The sequence below is a fragment of the Prenolepis imparis genome, unplaced genomic scaffold (genome assembly GCF_030444845.1).
Source record: "Prenolepis imparis isolate NDT839.2.m4 unplaced genomic scaffold, iyPreImpa1.0 SCAF_1, whole genome shotgun sequence".
In the NCBI taxonomy this organism is placed as follows: domain Eukaryota; kingdom Metazoa; phylum Arthropoda; class Insecta; order Hymenoptera; family Formicidae; genus Prenolepis; species Prenolepis imparis.
This window is the reverse complement of record NW_028141159.1, coordinates 8,147,193-8,171,823: the sequence shown is the minus strand read 5'-3', so window position 1 is coordinate 8,171,823 and position 24,631 is coordinate 8,147,193. Positions and strand designations below refer to the sequence as shown.

Genomic DNA, 24,631 nt, shown 5'->3' with positions numbered 1-24,631 from the left:
AAGCGGAATCTGTCGTTTCCCATGATCAGTGTCCGATGCCGTGTCTCTGGAGCTGTCGACGTAGTCGGTGTTTGAGAGGAAACGCGTAAGTACATGATCATCGGACCGGGTACGGCTCTGTCCCAAGCCGCCGTGTTTGCACACGCTGTTAGCTCGTTGTCATCGTTCGCCCAACTTACTTTCTCATAAGGATTTCCACTTCTCTCGTGCTGACCCTGTGTTTAACGATCCCTGCCCGCCTTCCCTTTGGCATCCTCGTCCAGGTGGTCTCCCGAGCGCCGCCAAGGTGTCAATGTTTTGCCTAGCCATTAAGATCGTTAGCCCATCTTCCTACGCTACGTTTGACCGCTGAAGAGCGATATGATTTTCGAATTCTATATATGTATAAGAAGATGAGATAATTGCTTGAAGTAAGAAACGTAATAACACTTAGTATCGAGGAAAAATTCTTGCTGTAAAATTATTTTCGAAAAATATTTTCTTCCAAAATATTTTTTATTACTTATAATATTATGTCGCGTTTGTTTGTGTGTATTTTGTATTTTATACGTTTCCCCGTATAAATTATTAAAATAATAAAAATAAGATTTACATATTACAGTATAATTCCTTCAACAACCATTTGTAATAAATGTAATAAATACATCTAATAATACTGACTTTAAGATCCAAGAATATTTGTCAAACTAAGCGATTAACAGATAATCGAAATCGACAGAATGAATCAGTGAATCTTCTCCGATGGAATTTTAAAGTCCGGCGCCTACTGCCGAATTTTCAGACCGTCTATGGAGCGTTAAAGGAAGAATGGCGCGCCGGCCGTCAGTGGCGCAGGTAAAGATCGACGATCGAATCTCTCATGCGACGAGGTATGAATGAATCGTGAGAAGAGATCGGTCGGCGCTATATGAATGGCTTGAAAACTGCGACGTTTTTTTTTTCTCGAGGGCGTCTCTTTTATTTTTTCCCTCTCTACCATTCTTCGGCGTCTCTTCTAGTTTGTTCTATCATCGACGACGATTCTTTTGCACTTCGCTCTAAATGAATCCTGAGAGCGGTCCGAAATCGTTTAGCTCCCGCCATTGCCGCAGGCAAATATTTCGGTCCCTTTCAGTTAAGGGAAAAAAAAAAGAAAAAATAGGAGACCTCGTTGTAATTAGGACAGTGCGCCCGCATGGATTGCTAGAGGGAATCGCCACTCACTATTTTCATTCTTCTTCGTTATTCGCTATCTAACTCGCTGTATCCTTCTCCGTCCTCGTCTCATCGCTATCCTAATACCCGAAGGCATCCTCCCGCTACATTCCTAGTGACCCTTAAAACAACTTTCAATAATGTCGAGACAAAAGTTGAACGGTCCTCCCAAGACCGATACATCGCGGTATCCTTTTGAAAAGTATAGTTCACTATACCGATGAAGTGTCGCTTGAGCAAAAATTTCATTCATGATTATATGTTATATAAATTTTCAGCAACGTCTTATAAAATCTTATATAAATACTATATTGTCTTTTTTATTATTAAAAATTTTTTTAATTTTTATAAGCAGAAATATTCAATCGACAATATAATTTGTGACACGTATTTTTGTGCAAAATATTTTTTTGTTAAGTAATCATATTTTGATTTTTTGACGACGAAACATGAAAATATCTAAGGAATAAAATCTCGTAGTAATCATTAATTCGCACAATCTGAGGAAAATGAGTATGGCACACGGTCATCTTTAACTGCTGCTAATTGAGAGACGTGCTAATAGGTTGCTCGCTATCCTATCATGGGTACCACGCGTTATAAAATATAGTCTAGATATATTTCACGACTAATTTTGTCTTGTTAGTCGACAATCATACAAGGGGTTCTCTATTCGTGCTTCGTCAACGAAATGTGTGCATCATCAGAACTTAATAAATATTAATAGCAATTTTACGTTAAACTACTTGACGTTTTTCAAGATATATATGTTTCGCGCGTCTGCATATAATTCTGTTTATAACATATCTGAAATTATGATATTATGTATATGTATGTATGTAATGTACAATACATACCACTATATATGCAATTAATATAATAAAGTTGTACATTAAATATCCCAAAAATTGTCCCATTAAATATCAATTATAGTAAAATTCTGTATATAATACTAATAATATGTAAAAAAATATTAATTTGTTCATGTCAGAATTTAAGCGAGAAAAAGACACTAATTTAAAAAAAAAAAAATATTTTATTCGCGAACATCATTATATTAAAGACAAGTTAAAAGTAATGAGTATTCTCTCACACTAAGCTACGTATATTTAGAGCTGCATCCCGTGTTAGTGATTGCGACGCGGTTTCTTCTGGTTAGCGGTGAGATGGCTTCAAAGAAAAGAGGTGCCGTTTATGGGAACCGTAAGATCACTTCCTAGAAGCATGAACACGACGTAAATATCGGTCGGGAAAAAGAAGAAGGACCGAATAAAGAGGGAATGATCGGCATTATGGAAATGTCGTTCTTTCGCAATATTCGGCATCGTCCTTGTACAGCGAACACGTTTATACCGCGACAGCTCAGGGCACGTTTTCGGCCAGCTGTTCCGGTCCAACGAAATGCATTTTGTCGCGAGATAACATGCGAAGGGAGATTCGGGCACGTGGGTGGGTCGGCGATAACTGGTGAAACACACGAACACTTTTAACAGCTAATTGCCGTAGATAGGGACGACCGAGAAGTTGACCATGGAGCTGTTATATCGTGGACCATTCTCGCGAAATGCATGGGAACCAAAGCCATCCTGACCGGCGCATGCGTCATCGTATGAATGCACGAGACAGTTTGAATTTACAGTTGATGCATCAAGATTGATTAAACGTGGTCACTTTCGAAAGTCACCAATGTAAAACGCATCACGAAAAAGTGACTTTTCATGTAACATTACGTTGTAACAGCAGTTTTGTTTAATGCATATCATTCATTTCCAGCGAGGAACTATAGTTTGCACTGACAATGAGACATCAGAATTTGAAATAAGATTTATTTTTTTATATTCAATTCTGGTATATAAAAATTTATTAAAGCATTGAAATCAAATATATTTATGTTATATATAAAATTATTCATTAAATTAGTAATTGAGATCTCAGTGAAATCCCACATTCGATGAAATAATTCTTAAACAATTGAAATAATTCCTCACTCTCTCTTTTTTTTTCATTCACGTCTCTCTGTAAAATTTCTCGCATCGGCGACCATTATATGTATGGTTACATATCTTCTATACTTCTATAGGATGTAGTCGGTCTAATAGCGGGTTTGGTAGCGGCGATGGCGAAGGTTTGAGAAGGTAGCCCGAAGCGGAACGACGAGGTCGCGACATCGTGACCACCGCCAGCCACTGATTTACATATTGTCCACCGTTGAACCAGCATCGCGGGCTCTTTGTTTTGGAATGCCTATGCTGGGAGCGAGGAGAGTAGTTCTCTTTCTCTGTCGCTCTGCGATACGCTCTCTTGCTCGCTTCTACACATGTTAGTAATAGCGTCCAGATCCAGACGCCAGTGCTATCCGCCGAACCACCAACGTCGATCTCGCCAAGAACTCTGAGAGAAGGCGTCGGGGTAATGCATTCTCATTTTTCGAACGGCGACATCCTTACTGCCGTTCTTTCGTACGTGCAACATACGTGCAACCACGATTCTTCACCGATTAGAACGTTTCTCTTGACACAAGTATCTGATTTTCTGCGATAAAGGCTAAAAAATTATGGAAAACGCACGAAAAATGCATAGAACTTGCAACAAGCTATAATAAAATAAAAAGAAACAAACAAGAATTTTCAATATTTTATTTAAAATCTTGAGTTTGTGCTCTTTGCTATAATTTCGTAGACTCGTATCTCTGTATGAGAGAGATTTATTTGATAACGCATTCAGTTTGATGACGGTATCGTTTTTTATAATATAAAGAATTATTATATTTGCGAAACAATAAGAGAGAGATAGTTAATTATAGAGATAGGCACCCCTCCCGATTTCGATAATTTTGAAATACATATGTTATCAAGACATATTATCAAAAGCAAAATTAGCACGCGTACACAGAATTTTGAATTAAATGCAAAGAACTGTTGTTTTTTTGAAAATTAATTTTAAAGCTTTCTAATTTTCACTATTTTTGTAGAGTCTTCTGTATGTTCTATTTCCACCAAAGTTGCGTGCTTTAAAGTACATCAAGAAAGAGATAATTGCCATCAATATTTTTAACCTTAACCCTTCATATTGTCCTTCTTTTATTGTTAGAGGAAGTTATTTTGATTAGGATATTTCGTTTTACGAAACGAAATATATAAGAAATAACTTACTATGTTGTGTGACTGTTGTAAACCAGATAAATAAGTGCTTAGACCGTAAAGTATGAGATAAAGACTACGAAACAAACTATAATGCTAAAAGATAATAAAATGCCAATTGAAGGGATAGGGGGTCTTTCGGGACAAAAGCGTACAATTATCTTGGGGATGAATGCAGGTAAATACGCATTAGTCCTTTTATCGATTTTTTCTTTCATTTTTAACATTTTGACAATTCTAACAAAAGGCAATAAATCTTTATCCACTTAAAATGCTTTCGACTTCTCATTACGATGGAAATCTTATTTTCCTATTTTTTACATAATATTAGCAAAAAATTATATCTTGTCATGTATAAACGATAGTACAATATAAGCTGCTGTGTGTGTTTCATCAGTACTAAATCGTGTTATGTATGAATATATAATTATATATTAAATTATGTTCTGAAAATAGCGATCCATTCAATCTCTTTGAGCGCGCTTGCGGCGGAAATGTTTCGCATAGCTCGAATATACAGGTTGTTTCAAAAGTGCGGGGCAAAACTTCAGGAATGGATTCTTCATGTAGAGAAGAAAAATTAATTATGTCATGGGTCCGGAAATGCTTTTTGTCCGAAATGAATATACTTTGTTGGTGGCCCCTATAAAAATCACTTTCAAATGATACCTCCCAAGAAAAATGAATACTAACAAATACTCTCGATTGATGTATCATAAAACACGTGTCAAAAATAGCGATTAGTAGCAGACAAAATACTTGACAAAAAATATACGAAAAAAAAAAACTACAAGAACATGTGCCGCGAATCCAACATTTCGGTATCGGTGTTATCCCATCCATTCGTGGTCAGTCTTGCCGCACCCTCTCGATCGTTTCACTTGTCGACCGCAGTCAGGCACGAGACTCATGTTGATGCCTTGTTAACATCCGCGAAACGACCATCGGGAATCCCAAAGAGCTTGTCACATTAGATCTAGCCGAAAAGAGAAAGCTGTTTCGAACAAGCACGCATGTCATGAAGTGCGATTGAGACTCTAAACTGCTCTAGACCACCGTTGCATAGATTATACAAATCTTCGAGTGTTTGATTATATCGTAAATTAAATATTTCGAGACTGTTGATAATTTTAATTTCAATTTTTTTTTTCTGCGTGAGTTAGTTTTTTTATTGTTTAACTATTACATAAATATAGCATAAATAAAACAATAAAAAAAAAGAATTTACAAAATAATAGCGGACTCTGTAAAGTTCGAATATGTGCCAAACTAGCAGTATGTATATAAAATAGATTTCAATTTAAACCGAGAAAGTGGAGATAAAATTCCATAATAAAATTTCACCTTTTTATAATAAGAAATTTCACTTTTTTCTCTATTCTAAAGTTTTCGCGGTGCAAGCCAATATATAAATAAAAATTATTTGCATCTTTTTCGAGTAAATGACAAAAACTTCATATTTCTTGGAGAGCTCAGTTTTTCGAACAATTTTGATCATCTTATTTTTTGAGAAATAGTCTGATAAAATATATATAATCGAGATGAAAGAAAAAACCATCAGTAGAAAACAGAATTCATATATAGGAAAATGCGATGGAGATTTAGGTTTTATCCTATTTCTATTTCTCTCCTATTTTCCCTGTTTATTTGTTGTAAAATCTAACCCTGCCCTGAAATATCGATGATTTAATAGAATTAAGATGTGTACTCAAATTTCATTTGATTTGAACCCAATTTTAATTCATTGTGCGTACCAGTGAGAAAGATTACATCCGTGCGAATTAATACTTTTTTCTTCGTCCTGACCTGAGACGAGCTCCTTGTGGAACAGTGGTTGTAGGAGAACTGCTCTCTATTAATGCACACATATTTGTATCCAACATCTCCGATTACCATGAACGAGGCCTGCTTTCGGCTCGCGATCTTGGACCACCGGCGATACCAGCAGAAAAAGATTGCTTTAATTTTTCCGACACTCACGTCAAATATATCACGTTGCGGCGATAATATATTAGCGGTCCGAGCAGTAAAGTATAATGCGGCCTGTAGAAAGAATTAAAGCTCCTTTTTCCTTCCTATTATCTAGATTCGAACATATACATTCATAACTCAAACTAACACGGAGACCTATCATTGTCACTTTTCTTGAAAGAACAATTTTGAAAATTGTAACTCTATCTCTTGTGGCAGTTTATATTTTTTGATGATTAATAAAATCCAGAGACAACAATCCTAGAGAATAAAGCAAAAGGAAGATATTATTTTGCTTTAATAAATAATGCAAAAATGTTATGTAACTATAATAATAATTAATTAATTTTTATATACTGCTATACCTTATACTGCTTTTTTCTCTGATAATAATCTTTTTTCATTCATTGCTTGCTTTTTACTATACACATTTGTTGCACCAATCGGAAATTTCTTTTAGATTTAAAAATATTTTCTTTCACACTTAATGCACAACAATTGTTTAATATGACATTTGATTTAAAAAGACTAATTTCTCGCTAATCATCAAATTATAGTATTTGTTCGTATCTATATAATATACATATATATATATATATATATATATATATATATATAGTTTGTAATATTTCTTTAATATGAATTTATATCCTTAAACATCATGACTTAAAACATTCTCAACACAAGCATAATGGCGTGAAACGCTCGTGCTGCTTAAGTAGCGGCATCAAGTGGCGTCACGCTCCACCCTCTCGGTTTCACGCTTCTCAAACTTCGACAATCTGCGAACATAATCTGCGAGCAAATTGCAATTTCACGGCTCGCCAGTTGCGGATGCTTCTCCTGAGATCTATGAGATCCAGGAGACTGTGTCCGATTTTTAACCTGCCGATTTTCTGAAAAGGAACGCCGACCGGTCATTCGAGAAGCTTTAATCCACTGGCGCCAACCACTTATGAAATTACATGGAACAAAATTAATACCCGAAAAGATTTCCTCCGTATCATCAAAATAATTGGCTATCTCCGGTTTATAATAGATTTATCATTAATAAATGTTTTTAAAGGCCATCCTAATGTGGCGGTGGTTTCTCGAAGAATGTTTGAATCGACGATCTGTATAATAAAGTACAAATAAAAGATTTGCTTAACTATCGTACAGCATAAAATGAATTTAACTTTTTAGGTATTTTACATAAGTAGAATCGGAATAATTAAAATAATTAAAATAATAGCGATTATAAATATGTGCATATTATCTTTCTTAAAAAAAAAAAAGCTGTAAAAAAATATACAATTCGCACAAGTTTTAAAATAATACACATTTCCATTAGATTTGAATCGGATCCATAAAATGTACGTCTAAAATAAAATTTTATTTTACATATTACATATATCATATCACGCAGTGATATATGTAATGATAATATAATAACTAATTATATGCGATACACAAGACTATTTATTAAAGATCCCAAATAATGACCCCATCATTTGAAAGAAGAAACGCAACGATATTAAGCGAAGAATTCTTATCCATGCGCATTCGCCGGTCGTCGTGAGATGTGAATATGGTCACTCGCGATTCCGCTAGCAAGCAGATCGTATGCTCAGGCACGTTTGGGCCACATAGACCGTGAAAAAGAACATCGAGAAGGCCCATACAACGTAGCAAAACACGATGCAATTACAAAGGACGTGCAAAGTCGACAACAACGCGCCGGTTAATTGTATGCACACCCTGGCACATTGTTCACCAAGAGGCATTCGAAACGACCGCCCATGAGATCTTGCTGGTGGTTCTCCTCTTGAGGAATCATAAACAGGTTCGTGAGCCTGGAGATGACGCTGACTCTTAGTAAAGTCAAGTCGATAGGAAGTCATATATCGCCCATTCGCGAGACCTTTCGAGGCGACCAACATTTACGTTTATCGTTTGTTCACACGATCCGACGCGAAAAGTCCTTTGGTTTTTAACGCGAGAGCCAAATGGGTCGAGCAATTAGATTTTGTTATCACGAACTTTTTTCAGCGATAATATGTAAATAGCGCAAAATGGAAATCACGATAACATTAGAAGTTAGATATAAATAAATTTAAAATTTTAAATATCGTCATAAAATCGGAGCAATCAAAGCATCAATAAGCATCAATGCGTATTCAATATAGTACAAGATCTAATATAGTATAAGATAATTCATCACACACACATATAAGTATATATTTTTCCTACTCATTATATCGACTTAGCGCCATTCATGAACACCATTGAGTCCTAGGGGACCCCACAACCCGGAAGATCTCGAAGAAAAGAAAGACTCATTCTATATTGAGATATACGCCTTCTACCTGAGAACAAGAACATAAAATGTAACAGTAAAGTGGCACGAAAGCTTTTTCGTTTCACCTGACGACAGAATGACAGATGTGGTAGTGTGAGCTCATAATCAATTGGTCCACAGTAGTTGCCGACTTTCCGACTTTATGCCGTTCGCCATAAGACGGACTGACAAGAATTAGATTAATTAACAATATAGTAGTAAAAATCGATAAAATATCTTTTTTAAAAATACGTATCCAAAATATATTCAGCGGATTATCGCGTTATTTGTCGATTTATCTGCGTGTGATGAATCGAGATAAACGGAAATAAGTGATAGAAATGCTTAGGGAGGATTAACATGAAGTACGACTCTCCTCGTAAAGTATATACCGGCTTCCAATTCTTCAGTTCACGACTCTGTTGAACTCTGTAAAGCCATCAAAGCTGGCAAATATTTGTGGAGAGGAAAAAGAAAGATAAGGGTAAGGCGCGTTGGCGGGGCCTTAAACTCACTATGGGCACGAGACCCCTTAATGAAATTACAGGGAGGGCGCTGCCGGCCAATTAGCGTGAGAATGTCGACTGCCAGTGAGTTTAGGGGGTGTCGGATCTAGCTCTCGGATGAGACACCGGAGACCGGAGAGAGAGGACGAATATCCTCGCAGGTTATCCTTGTCGATTTGTTGAGGTCTACCTGAGTAGTCCCGGCATCTCATCGTCGGGACCAAACACGACGGGGCCTTGTTCCCTGTTGTATGCGGCTATTGAGTTGTCGGACTCGCGAGAGACACATACCGAAACACATATCTCGTGAAACACGATCAGACACGGATGCACACGACACACAAACAGAACTAGGCTTCTTTTATAGGCGGCGGAATTTCGATTGATTTCTTTCTTCCTCTGCTCTTCCTCCGTCCTCGTTTGTATGTTTCTATCTTTTGCATTTTTTCGATCTACTCTTCTTCAAGTAATAAATAATTGCAATAATTCACCTCCAATTTTATTCACACACACACACACACACACACACACATATGTATATAAAATTTTTTTTATATTGAAATCAATTGCTCAGTATCGCACGTCTTTTATAGAAAAAGATGAAAAATATTCGATTGATTCGGAATGATTATTGAAAACATGTTAATTGCAAGCAAACTGCATGATGCCACTTTAAATGCCTAGATAAAAAAAGTACCTGAGAAAGCAGGAGCGACAATGACGGAGCGGTATGCATAAAAGCGTGATAATTTCGGTGGATGTCAAAATCAGTTAACCCCTGAAGAATAGACCGCGTTCCATCGCGATCGTGAACGATATCGAGCCTTATAATCTCGATCCGGTTTAAGCCCAAACACTATCTCTCACCGGTAGGTTAAGGGCGGGACGTGAAGCTATGTTGTCTTCCCGAGAGGGTGAGACTTTCTTCTTCGGTTTCCTACCCTTTTTTAACGTTCTTCGGATTATGGTCACGAGCACAAATATGCATTTAGTGCAACAAAATATATACATTTAACACAACAAACCATTCGATATTCTCCAGCTTCCTATTCGACTGTGTGACTAAAAGAGGGTACCTACGTACAAATTTATAGTGTCTGATAGTTCGAGAAAAAGAGAGAAAGAAGATTAAAATTTAGTTTCAAAAGGCGGCGGCGATTCCACAAAGCCCCAAGGTGGCCTTGCGCCTCCCAAAAAGAGAAAGAAGGAGCTCGTGAGTCAACACCGCGGGGGTTCTCTTCTCAAAGCTAATAGAGAAATCAGTTTGATGCCGATACTTCCCACTATTGTTAACATCGTTATTCATGCTTAGCCGATGTCAAGAAGACGATCTATTTTCTATGAGGCTCGTAAATTTACAATTTACACGATTCATAGCAGACCATAAAAATAGTCCATAGTACCGTGTTTTCTTTTTCCAAGATTTCTAAAATGCCGTTGAGAAAAGCTGTCACGACAAAATAGTTATTTCTACTTTTTCAAAATTGCAGTGAAAAGTACTGTTACGACAAATTGATAATCAACTTGAATGAGAAATAAAAAATGATTTTTTGAAATAAATATAAATTTTGAAATAAATTATAACAGATATCTGGTGCGACTCTGGCTTTCAGTTTCTTTGATCTTCAATTATTTGGCTTTACATAAAAAAAAAATGTTTTATGGGATTGAAACATTCAATAATGTTTCTATGTTATTACTTTTACGAATCTATTTTTCTTAATGGCTGTAACCGATGACTTTTTCTACGCTTAGGAATTCTTAAGAGTCCTTTAAAATCAAAGTGAGCATGATTTACTTTTTAATTCTTTAGTTTCAAAGACGACTCAAATTGATTTAACTCTAATTTGTTCGTTTTTGTATTTTATATGTTTTGTAATATACTTTGTAATGTTTTTGCATTTTATAATTATTACAATTACTACAGATTGAAAATTTATATATATTTGTATAGATTGAAAATTTTTATATGTATGTATTTTATATATTTATATGATATTTCGATTTTTGATGGTAGAGTTGTTAACTTAACAGAGAGGTAAGTTATTCATGAGTTGATTATTGAGTTACAATATTTATTTAGTATTCGCATTTAAAATTCACACTATTTGTTAATTAAGTCTTGCGTTCTCAAATCTGCTAGCGCACAAATATATGTTCCCTTCCTAATCAAATTAAATAAACTTTAATTTTTTGTGTCTACAAAACAATAAAAATTCAAAAAATTTTTAACTACCGGTCGTAATTGAGAGAGAAGAAATAACTCTATCAGTAAAGTAATTTCTAAAATTGCGCTGCGCGGGTTTATGTATCCACGTTCATAGGATTGCACATGCGAGAAAGTTTCCCGTTGGCGCTTTAAATCACCCTTTTATACCATTAATGAAATCAAGTGTTTATTCATTCAATACGATTACTATACAACTTGTCACGTATACGCTAAAAATAACTTACGATATTTAAAGAATTTAAGGAATTCATTTTTTATACATCGTAAGCTATTTTTATCATACACGTGACAAATCATATAGTAATCGTATTGAATGAATGAACACTTGATTCAATGGGTACAGAAGAATGATTTAAAGCGCTAACAGGAAACTTTCTTACATGTGCAATTTATCTACAAGGGTGGATATATAAATCCGCTTGGTGTGATCTTAAAAATCACTCTATTGATAGAGTTATTTTTCTTTTCTCAATTACAATCAGTTCGAAATTTTTTGAATATTTGTTATGCAGACACACACACACACACAATACATAAAAAATTAAAATTCATTCAATTCGAGAAGGAATTTAGGAAGGAAACATACTTGTGTGCTAGCAGATTTGAGAATGTAAAAATTAGTTAATAGTGCATATTTTAAGTGCGATTACTAAATTAATACTGTATCTCAATAATCGGCTCGTGAATATATATTTTATAGATGCACAATAAAAAAATTATTTCTTTGTAAATACATAGAAAGAAATTTTTCGTGTTTTTTTTTTTAAATTGAATAACAAATGTAGCTTATTTTTTGTAAATTCAATAGTTTTGCAAAAAGTCCAGGCTTTTTATAAAACACTGACTTATACACATTCGATGTTTTATAAAAAAGTTTAATCCCTTTTTGTAAAACATTAGCTTTTTACAAAATATAATACATGGTATAAAAAGTAGTCAGAATTATTTTTATTAATATTATTGAAAAAGCCTGCATCAAATTATCATAATAATAATAGCACACTTATATGATGACGATTAAAGTGGTCAAATCTTCATCATCAAGATCTTTGATGTGGTGAGAAAAGAACGCGGCAAAAAAATGAAGATTTAATTTCATGAATCGCGATTTCTCATCAGGATGAATGAGAGAAATGGCGCTTGCCTACGGCTACCAGCATCGTGTTCATTGAGCTCTTACATCGATCTGCTCTTTGAGGATTGTCGGTGGAAAAGAAAGAGAGGGAGAAAAGAACGAAACAGGCAGCAAAGTAGGAGAACGAAGATGGAAGAGAGTGAAGCCGGCGCGACGGTCTGGTTTTAGTCCAGGTTGTGTTCTGGTGTCGCGTTACCGTGTGGAGAGAGAGACCACAAAGGATCGCGGAGGATTCTTATCTTAGTATCGCCTAACTTGTTAACATACCTAACCTACCCGGAGGAGCTCACGGAAGACTCATCCGGCACCTTGAGACAACTCAATCCCAAGAGAGTCCTCCTCTCTCCAACGCGACAACCTCCAATTCTCTTATTTGCCTCTCTCTTTTCTCTTTTCTTTTTTCTTCTCTCTTTATCTCTCTCTTTACGGTCTTCCTCTTCTCTCTTGCCACTTCTTCCCGTTTTTAGTGGTGCCGCGTTAAGATAACGACCTTGTACGCATTTAGGCGCTCATACCCCATTTATATCGACCGACCTAAAGCTAGATTGACCATTCGCTAATGCATACCCCGCAAAAGATGAGCGGAAAACGACCCCAGGACATGAATATTTATCTCCCCGGATTCGATGAGCACTTTTGCTAAAGAAAAAGTGCCGTGGTTAAGTACCGGTCGCTGTTCCGAATGGCTCGAGAGTCTCACGGTTGAAATCTTCTCGGATATAAATCACGTTCTCTCCTTATTATATTCTCTTTTTCAATAATAATTTAAGTATTTAGCCTGCCACCGTTAATGCATTGTTAATCGCTTGATATCTTCAAGAATATACTATGATTGTCATCACAATTTTATAATTTTTAGACACCAGCATCCTAGTAATTCATAAATAACTTGAAAAAATTTGTGTATTTTTGTATTATAATTTTTGTATTTTTAAAAAAAGACCTTTATGCATAATTTATAAATTGTACATTAGAATTTCTAAAATATTGCTATGCACACACAAATGGGAGATTACGATATAAGCTCGTCGGTCGGTTAAAGGTACGATCAAATGTCAAACAGAGGCGCCGCCGCGTTCTCTCCTGGTTACAAAAGCTTGTGGGAGCACAAGGCGAAATGCGAGGTAGAAAAGACTGATAATACGCACGATAAATAAAACCGAGCGAGTTTATGCTCGTTAAAACGTTGCTGGCAGACGGGCGGAGTAAGTCTTCCTCGGTTTATGCTAATCCCGCCGCGCCGGTTGCTGGGGCCTGTCGTCAATAAATTTCGAAAAAATATGCCCCAATTACAGAAATGACTCATCAAGTAATCGCGTATAAAACAAACTCGCGGGAGATGCTTATGCGATGATAAGGGCGGCAGCTTTGCATTCGAAGCACACACTGGGCACCAAATAAGAACGTAGATAAGGCATACTTTCCCAAGGCGCTTGACGCGATCGACTAGATTTATACAGTAACCGGTGAGAAATTTCAAACTGATAGTTGCTGTTATGCATATCTATGTATGGTCATAAAAAAGCAGATGGAATTGAATAATCTTAAATATAATAGCAGTTTACTGTCATTCAGTCGCTTTGATAAATACGTAAAAAATAATGCAAAGATATATTTTTGAAATTTTTTTAACAAATATCTCAATTTCTAATAATGTTTTCATGATATAATGTGTATTTCGTAAATATATACTTAAAATTTGATATTTAAATGTGACATAGATTGTGTTTAAATATTAATGGTCTCTCTTGAGACAATTCTCTATAAATTGCTAACGATTATAATAATAGGTCTCCTCAGAACTTGTTTTCTGATAAACAGTTTCGAGTATCTGGTTGCATGTATCAGGCGTCATATATATACGTGTGCTTTGTTAATTAAATTAAAATCAAAATGTTGACCTGAATTTTATATGTTTAATTAGATTATATGAAAATAAATTAATTTTGTTATTATAGGTTTAAACGCATTTATGTTTGTCTCTATTCAGAATTTATTTATTTATTATACATATATATCTATGTACTTATAAAATATATTATGCTTAAATGCAAAGTTAATTTTATGTTGCAAATTAATGTTACATATGATTATCTCTAATTCATGTTAATTATAGATAAATAGTCATCATTAATATCTTCCAATTCTGGGTTAAATATTTTTTATGGGTTAAAAAAGTATTTTTTTAGTGGGATTGTATTATCGTTTATCATGGGATATCGTCATTTATCATGACTTTACTTAAAAATTTCATAGCTATATTTTTATTAATTAATATAATATTATATAGCTAATTATTTACTTCTAATTGTTGTTTTATTTTTCATTATTGTTGTTAATTGCATGTTTCATCTTTTATATCTACTAAGATGTGAAAATGTCTTAATCTAATATTCAAATATCTGAATACAAAATGTATAGAGATATCAATGATATTTGATATGATTCTTTACAATTAACTGACATGAAACGATGCAATACATTAATATAAAGTATAAAGTATTAATTGCAATATATAATTAGATTTTCTAAAATATTTACGTTTAGTTACATAACTATATTGAATTAAAAACCAAAAGCATTAATGAGAATTTGAGTATTTTATTTTTTTAACTTATGATATGTAACAAATAAGCTTCTTGCACAAGGAAGAGTCTCCACCGTGACAAGCATCGAAACTATCGTATGTAATACTTAACCGATAATAAAGATTTCTACGTTTTGAGGTTTCTTATTTAAAAATCGTCTTATATTAATGAAAAGCTAGCCATCAATTTTTTATTAAAAAAGAGACAGTTTTTTTAAATATGAAATAGAGCGAAAAAAAAAGCATAAAAACTTTATAATATAACAGTTTTAAAAAAAGGCAGGAAAAAATGTAACGTGAATATTTAATAAACATTTAAGAAACAATCCATGGATCGATAAATTCATTTATAAAAAAGAATAATACTTATACGCCCTGTATACTTATGATTGCAAAACCCATTTCCAGTCAGATTGTGAATTGTATTGCAGTGCGTTACCGAATAAGATGTATAAATCAGATTTCACGATAATACAATAAATTGCGTTGAATGCATGTAAATGTCTTGCCTCTTTCTACCAAAGACAATATTTTACATTGGTTTGTGCAGGCAGTGTAGGCTGACCTGGGCACGATCTTCCATAGGACACGTCACCTAACGTATCCGAATGGGTAGTAAATAATGCGTGATTCCCGAATTGAATGATTTAAAATTTCATAAAAGAAGATCACGAACCAATGTTGGGAGATCGCACAATATGTATAACTCTTCTCCACGACGCGGGACCGTGTGATACCAGTTCAAGGATCTAAATAAATCGTCGAAAAGGTCCGTTTTGCCTAAAACTTTTATGGGCGATCGTTTCCTCGTGTTACAGAGAGAATGAAAATCCTTGCCGATTTTTTCCACGAAAAGTGAGTGCTTATTACGTTTATTCCGGTTGTTGACTTTCTGTGATATTATAATTTATCAAATTAAAGATATACTTTTGATAAAGTATGAGATTAATGTTTATAAATTTGGGTATTTTGGATTCTTCTCCAATAAAATGTAAACAGTATGTTTTACAGATTATAAGTTGATCTATCTCGTAATGTAACTCTCGTAATATATTTTTATCTATGTATCTATGTATCTATCTATTATCTATGTATTTATTTTATTTTTATTTTTATTTTTTTCTTGTTATTAAAGGAATACTTATCTCGATTTTTTAAGTACACAAAAGAGATAATTTATATTTATATAAAATTAATATTTTAAATAAAATTTATATATAGATATTGAATCGTGATATACAATAGATTGTATGTACATAATGAGAACTTCAATGTTGTAAGATAAACATAGACAATATTTAAATGACAAATAAAGTTGATAATTAACAACGTGATTGTTAAATACGCAAAGCAAAGTGGAACGCATGAATAAGGAAGCAAAAGTCTGTTGTGTGTGTGTTTTATTATGTAAGTGTAACAAAACAAAATAAGACAAATCCCCCAAGAAACACGTCGACGATTAATACAGTCTCATGGATCTGCATAATTTACATACTAATATATGGATTCAATGTACTCAGTTTCTCAACGGCTGGCGTTGACGACGTGTATACAACGTGTAATATATGTATATATAATCAAATATGTCAACTAACGTCAAGTCACATCGAGAAGTTAGGTTCCATCACACATATTTTACTCGGCGATTAAATGTCACCCATAAATCTGAACAGTGTTAAGACTGATCAATGAAGTTTAATCATATCGAAAATTTTTTAATCAAGTTAGAAACAACAAATATTACAAGGTGATATGAAGGTTTATCAACGATTTTATATATATATATAATAAAAAAAGATAACGTAAAGTGTAAAATCGATACTCGCATATATCGAAGTTTATTGTTGTCGCTTTTCTGCGATGCTCATTGACTGTTAAGATTCGCGTTGTACGTTATATTCGTAGCATCGATAGACTGTTATCGCGAGGGTTAGTAGTTTGACAGTTTGTTCAAAATAAAATAAAATAAAATAATAATATTAGTTTTAAATAATATGTTATAATACTTTAAACTCGATTAATATTTTTGACAGTTATCAGCTGATTTCTGTCAAAAAATATTAATCGCGGATAAAGTATTATAACATATTATTTCAAACATATTATTTTATTTTATTTTATTTTGAACAAACTACTAACCTTCGCGATGACAGCCTCTCGATGCTATGAATATAACGCACAATGCGAATCGAAACAGTCAATCAGCATCGCGGAAAAAATGCAACAATACTCGCGAGAATCGACTTAACATGCCTTTTTTAGAAAGGGATGTTATAATATTTTTTATTCGATTAATATTTTTTCAATTATCAGATTTTTGTCAAAATTATTAATCGCGAATAAGATATTATATAACATATTATTTAAAATGTTACTATTTTAATATTTTCAATATATTATATACACCTCCATATTACCGCTAAAGAAAAATGTTATAAAATAAACAATTTCTCACTCACCGATATGTACAATAGCGGAGTTGTAGTACACAGCACATTGATCTGAAAACAAAATATTCAAATTATGTATATACGTGTGTGTGTAAGATATTATAACATATATTATAACATATTATTTGCAATATATTACTATTTTAATTTTTTTACATATTATTATTTTAAAATTTAATTAGCAAATTAACGCTTTAATCAGCTAATTTCTGAGAAAAAATAATCGAGTTTAAACAAACTTTATATTATTTTTTTTAAATATCTTTTTTAAACATAAAACCTAAGAATGGCGCGCGCGTAGCGCGCACTTGTGTTGTTCTAGTTTATATATAATATATATGATTAAAATTTTTATTTATTTTTTATTTTTATTTTATTTTTTGTTTAATGAAATAATGCGCTAATAATTTCTCTGCATTTCTCAACAACAAAAAATCATATCATACAAGAATTTACTGCATTAATCCTCTCAAGATTTTTGGAAAGTGATTTCAATATTCCAATTAAAATGCAATCGATTATAAATTCGACGTATCTTCGAAATAATAATAAACTGCATAACGAATGAGCAGTCAGCAACTCAACAGCTTGTAACCTTGAATCTTATGCTTCGCCGATAAGGGGATCATCGACTTCTCAGCGATCTTCTTTGTCACGGATAACGATCGAGATCTCCATTTTCAATCCCATTTCATGGCGCAGTCGATGTTCGGTTATAGCGTGATTTTTACGGTCAATAAAAATATTAATAGATGATCTTTCTTTCCTAGCCGTGGTCATCGTTTTGTGCTGCTTCTAGTATTATATTAACCTTCTCAAAAGGACACGAAATTCTTCCATGATTTTCTCTATACAGCGGTCCGCAACGAAATAGATTCCAAACTCAACGATCTTTTAACGATATATTTCATATTTTATGATTTGTAGAATATTCTCGCTCGCTCTCTCCTTTTTAATCGTTGGAACACGCAATGACTGCGTAAAATCTACCTTGTAAGGTCACGAATCCAGTCTGCGTTTGAAGAAAGATCAAACAACAAGATCAGACACTCTAGCTAAGCGTCTAAATAAATTCGCTATTTTGTCAATCTATCTTTTATATTGCGCTACTTTTAATTCACCTTGTTAATTCTATTTCAATAACTTGTCTAAAGTTTATCGTTCATCGACAAATGCGAGAGAAGTGCGTAATGACAGAAAAGAGAGAGAGAGAGAGAGAAAGAACAAAGGCAGCTTCCAATTACATGACGCTCCTTTAATTATGCAACAAATGCGATGAACCGGCTATGAACAGTTTGTAGGAGGCAGCCAATGGCTTTAATTTGGGTCTCTGGAAGTTTTGGCAGAACCCAGCTGCCCGCGGCGCTGTACGTGGGAATATAACCCGGGCCATGGATCAATCGGTATGGGTGGCCGTCTACGCTATGTCCTTGGTCCTTTAGTCGTCCGGTCCTGTCTTCTTTTGTGATTGGTCTCCCGCGGAACTGAGACTCTTCCCCGTATTGGAACGAGAGCTCGCCGGCCGGAATTGGCTCTAAGACGCCGCTTTCTAATCAACAACTTTTTACCGCTTAGCGAATTTTACCTCAGAACCAGATCCGCGTCGTTCTTTTAGCTTCTGCTAGTTACTAACACACTTGTATGAGCTTCCGATCGAATTATCCTGTGTCTGCCCAAATTCGAAGAATGCAGCGAAGAGTTTATTATTGAGTCCTCTCATCTTAACAGTCGACGGAGTAGATATAATTAATTATTATCGATCATTATATTTAAAAAAGTAAAGCAGAGAAAAAGTTAACAAGAACCTACAATATACAATATTTTACTTGAAATGCTAGAACAAACAAAATTTTATATGTATAAAAGAAATAAAGAATTTATAATATCGCAATATTTATTCTTCTGTACTCTATGCATTTATTTTTTGCAACTTTATCTTCATCATTATATCGTTACAGCGGTGAAAGACGATTGAATTCCTTATAAGAATTGCGCACAAGGAAAAGTACTTTATAAAAGAAACGATCCTAAAGCTATTCATATAATGCAAAGAGTAAAATAGTGAACTTCGTAAACAGAGATTAGAGTAAAATCAACGAACCATTGAGCCAACCTCGATTTCTTACGCGTCGAAAAGTCCAATGTACGGTCGCGCGTTTTTCAACATGACAATGTGCACGTAATGCTAATCCACTTTCATTGCACCACACATGGTACTTAAACGCATGATACTCGTTACCAAAAATGGTGCGCAATGCGCCGATATCGTAGCAGATGATTACTCGCGTTTGCATTTTACGCTTGATGACTTTTCGTCTGGCTCGTCGCACGTTGGACATTTGCACTACTGAAATAAAATCTTGACAGTTACGTCGATGGCCAAGATTTAACATATGGCCGTTTCGACTTTCAGAAACCGCAGGTAGATGAATTCTCTGGTGATTAAGTTAATCCGCTCAAACGTTGATGACGATGGTCTCCTCAAGTGGGTTATAAAAGTATCACTTTTTTACGTATCGCATGATTTATGGAGAGTCTAAATCGACATCACTGCACTTTTCGAATTCTATAACGGAGACGCGCATATTATTCGTATAGTATAAACACAAATATGCATCAAAATAAAACTCTTAGTTTTAAAAATTATAAAAATGAACTAATGAATTTTTCTAAATAAATGTAAAATGAATGTAAAATCTAGAAAAGTAAATGGAGAAAAATACTATAAAATCATTTTACGGTTACTTTAAAATTTTAAAAAACGTAAATATACCTATAAATAAACATGTATAAATATATTTCCATGAAAATTGTTTCATGTAGCAATCTGTAATCTTCTTTATTTATTAAAATTATCATAATTATATATTAAACTTTGTTGAAATAATTTTAAAAAGTTGTAATATAAGCCACATGTCATAATCGAGATATTATTTAAATGATCTCTATTTGATTAATGCCAAAGTATGTGTAGTTTAAAAAGTTAAAAAAATATCTGATACATTCCGTTTCATTACGTCAAGTCTGTCCTAGATCTCACAAATATGAGGCGTTAATAATTCTTGTCAACCAGATAAATTGTGTTTTATATTATAGCATGTATCTTGTGTATAGAGGATAATTTTCCATCTACAAGCTCCTTTCCAATCCGATAATATCGATCTGATACATTTTAATGACTTTTGCCTCCAGCCCTACCATTTTTCTCGAGAGTTATTAAACAGATTAGATAATTAATTGATTTTACTTTAATGAAAAATATTGTTTTTGCATAATTTAGATTGTTTATCTTCGTCGATCTAACCACCTTCTTCACATCGTTGACGAGAAATACCTACAATAAAAACTAGCACATCTCACGATCTCTCTCTGCAGTAAAAAGTATTTTTTCTAAGACAAGATTTACATTTTTATGACAACTTATTTGTTTTTTCCTGCGGCACACCCATCCGAGACTAAGAATTATTTCCAGCTTGCTTATCAATCGGCCTTTCGTCTGCGACATTGCTTAATGATCGTCGAGTGACAAATAGACTCGAACAACTAGCTCCAGATGTTCGCCTTCGGCAGCGTACTATGGCTGTTGGATAATTGTACATCGATGGATATAAGTACGATTTCAAACTAGCTGGTACCGCCTTCGAATACTCGCGGTTACAGTCGCCTACTTTGCACGTACCGCCCTATGAATGCGCGCATTAATGTGAATGGTCAGACATGTACATAAAAGTACTAAACAATTACATAACATATAAGCATTGTCTCTCATTATATAAAACCAAAATGTCTTCTTAGATGCAAATAATTGCAGTAATATTTCTTCGCGTTTTAATTATGCAAATTTCACAAAAATTTACCGTTTTATTAAATAACGCCGCTATACATTTTATCTCATCTGCAGATTATAAAAATTTAAAAATTAACTATAAAGAAAAGAATGTAATTTTTTTTCTCTTTTTTCTAATGGCAATGCAAGAAGTATAGATGGAGAAGCTTTGAGCGCCAATAAAAAAAAAAGACGAAAAAGTTGAGATGGCAGCAACGAGAGCATCGTAACGAGCGTGTTTCGGCATAATTTTCGACGTGCCTCGATCTTTATGCAGATCGGGAGCAAACATCTAGTCCGACCGGCTGATTGGTATTCCTGACGGCACATGCGGCTCTTCACATTCCCCCCAGATTTATCGTACAAAATTCGGTTCGCATTTTTATATTGATAATCACTCACGAGAGAACTCGGAAGGGGAGGAGAGCCATGAGGAATGCGAGATGGTGAGTGCAGTCACGACAATGACGTCATGCTTCTATAACGTATTGTTGAATATGAGTAGATAAAAAATGAGATTTTATCACTCCCAAGTGGCATAATTTCTCTGTTTTTTTTACTCGATCATTGCAGCCTATACCTAATTAATAAGATTATTTATTTGATATATAATCTTAATGTAGATAAAAAAAATCGAATTTGTGCACATTATATAAAAATATATATATGTATATATATACATTTCTAAATTTTTAAATAGATATGTATATATATTTATTTATTTATAAATAATGAATAATCTATTCTCCATCAGAATTATTGGTATAAAGAGATATTTTAATTATTATCGTAAGATTTCTGTCTGAAACGTGAGAGAAATAACTGACAAGATGGAGACGGCGGAACATCTATGCACGATATTAAGATGTTTGGAGAGTAAATAAAGCATGACATCGAGTATCGCTTCGTGAATATAACCAGTTCGTCATGCTAGGACCATGTCAGGTGGCTTTTCGTGAACCGTCCACAGTGTGTCCTTCTTCCTTTATACGTTTCTATCTATTTTCAATACCAGGGAATAAACTTAATGCCGGGCCAATGATCGTCTGAATGTTTTGACGATATCATCGTTTGCGATAAATCGAGAGAAAGAAATCATATCTTCCGCCGATTATCATCAAACTTTGCTTGCGAATGTGAATCTTACGAGGAAACCAAATAACAATGAGTTTACAAATATCATTACGTGTAAATAAAATTTTCCACAGACGCTTATCAGACTAAGGATTGCAACTCTCACTTTATGTATAACAAATAACGATCGCACATTACCTATATAATAATCGTTGATACGAGATGTTTGATAAGATCGATGAATAGATTCGATGTAGCAATGATCTCAATGCTTTGGAATGCTTTGAGCTACACTGTGATGGTATCGGCTTGCAATTGTGTAATATCTGCGTTGTATACTTTATAAAATAATATACATACACAATAGATAAAATACAGATATAAAATAACATATACGAAATTATATGCATATATATATATATATATATATATATACATATAATCCATATATATATATATATATATATATATATATATATATACATATAAAATCATATCGCTCATTTGCTGCAACAATGACATAACTCAAAAATTGCGATCTTTCAGGAGACATGATTTAATAATAAGTACATGTAGCAACCTTTATCCCTGTACTAATAACTCAAAAATTTTTGATTTTTGAGTTATGCCATTGTTGCAGCAAATGAGTGATATACATTTTTAAGAAGCTATCTTTTATCGATAAATTAATTTTTCAACGTTACGTTCCTTTCTTTATAAAAATCTTAAATAACTAAATTTATACACCTTTGCGCTGATTTATGAATCATATAAAATAAGCCATCAAATATAAGCCAACATACATATATCATATGCGTTTCTAATGATAATTCAATAAAATGTTGCGAATAAAAATCGACAGGAATCCAGTACAATTCAATCTATATTCACCAGCATTTCGTTCTATTATTACGTCGATCATGCAATCGCCAGACAGAATTGAATCATAAATCTATTTCTGCAGTTTTATCATTCTACCGCGAAATTTTCGTCATAACATTCTCGTCGAGAGGTTACATCAATCTTGTGTGAAACATATAACTATTCTTTTATTCGCGGTGTGTTTTAATAACGATAATCCATTTTATATATCATTAGACCGATTTCCCAGTAACATTGTATACGATGAGAATGTAGTGATTCTGCTTGGCGAGATTATTCGCAAGCGCCTAAGGTGCATTGCTATGAATGACGCAGTTAAAGTAAACATCACCGATAAGGACTCATGCACCAAGGATGAGAGGAAGCGAGAAGAGGGTAAACTGAGCCGATAACGCCTCGTGCAGGTGTCTCGATGCTGATCCACGGGAAGTCTGATGCGGTATAACCGTAACAGCAAAACGTTCCCGGAGCGACCGATGACATAATCGCGGCACGTCCGAACTATGTCACCTGCACGATCATTATCATCGCAAGTGCATGCATGGCAAAAAGTCGACCCTTTTCCAAGTAATAAGGCAGGGATACCCCCGGTGAAGCTTTTCATTTCTCGTGATGTGCTGAGCACATAATGCGTCGCGTCGTTCACCGGATATCACTTTAGATATTTCCCGTATCAGTAATCTGTCAACGCCGAAAACGTAGACGATGGCTGCAATATAGGCTATATAAGCGCTCGCGGCTCGCTTCGTAAACACATATTGCACCAGATTCTTATTTTCGTAGATAAACAACGGCGCAGAAAGCCGTATCTGATCTTGCCGCAATAATTACGATCGGCTGATTCATGACGCGTGTGATTATTGCTTTCGAAGACTAAAGAATTTGCAACAGTTCGCAAATTTTTTAGATACAATTTGTTGAAAAAAAGTTTCTGCAAAACGATACTTTTATATCTTTAAAGATAATAAAAATATGCATTGGGATATAATTAATGTTGGCTTCTTCTAAAATAGAGATTTAAAAATATATATAAAAAATTTTATTGCTCTTAGGGATTATTTTTTTCTTTAATTTTTTTGTTTTTTGATGTTTATATATAATAATATCATATCGTATAACTGATCTTTCTAGATATTTCCAATTTTGCATTTAAATCGTCAGTTTTTTTTAGGATACAAATCTCCTTGCGATTCAAGTTCTACCTTAATTTAATCCTTTCCAAAAAAGTAGACAAAATAAACTTATACAATCTGCACATTGTTGCGTCAGATTGCATCAATGTATTCATCGATAGGCGGCAGGATCAAAGAGAAGTA

The 24,631-nt window shown here is 34.0% G+C and overlaps 1 protein-coding gene across 1 annotated transcript in view; it reads right to left on the bottom strand.

The window, feature by feature from the left end:
- The window catches only part of LOC145944651 (uncharacterized), a 250,870-nt gene that overhangs the window by 188,493 nt on the left and 37,746 nt on the right, over nt 1-24,631 (bottom strand). Inside the window, exon 3 of the mRNA XM_083053178.1 lies at nt 17,543-17,584. Coding sequence (XP_082909304.1) covers nt 17,543-17,584 — 42 coding nt within the window. The remainder of the gene's footprint in view (nt 1-17,542; nt 17,585-24,631) is intronic.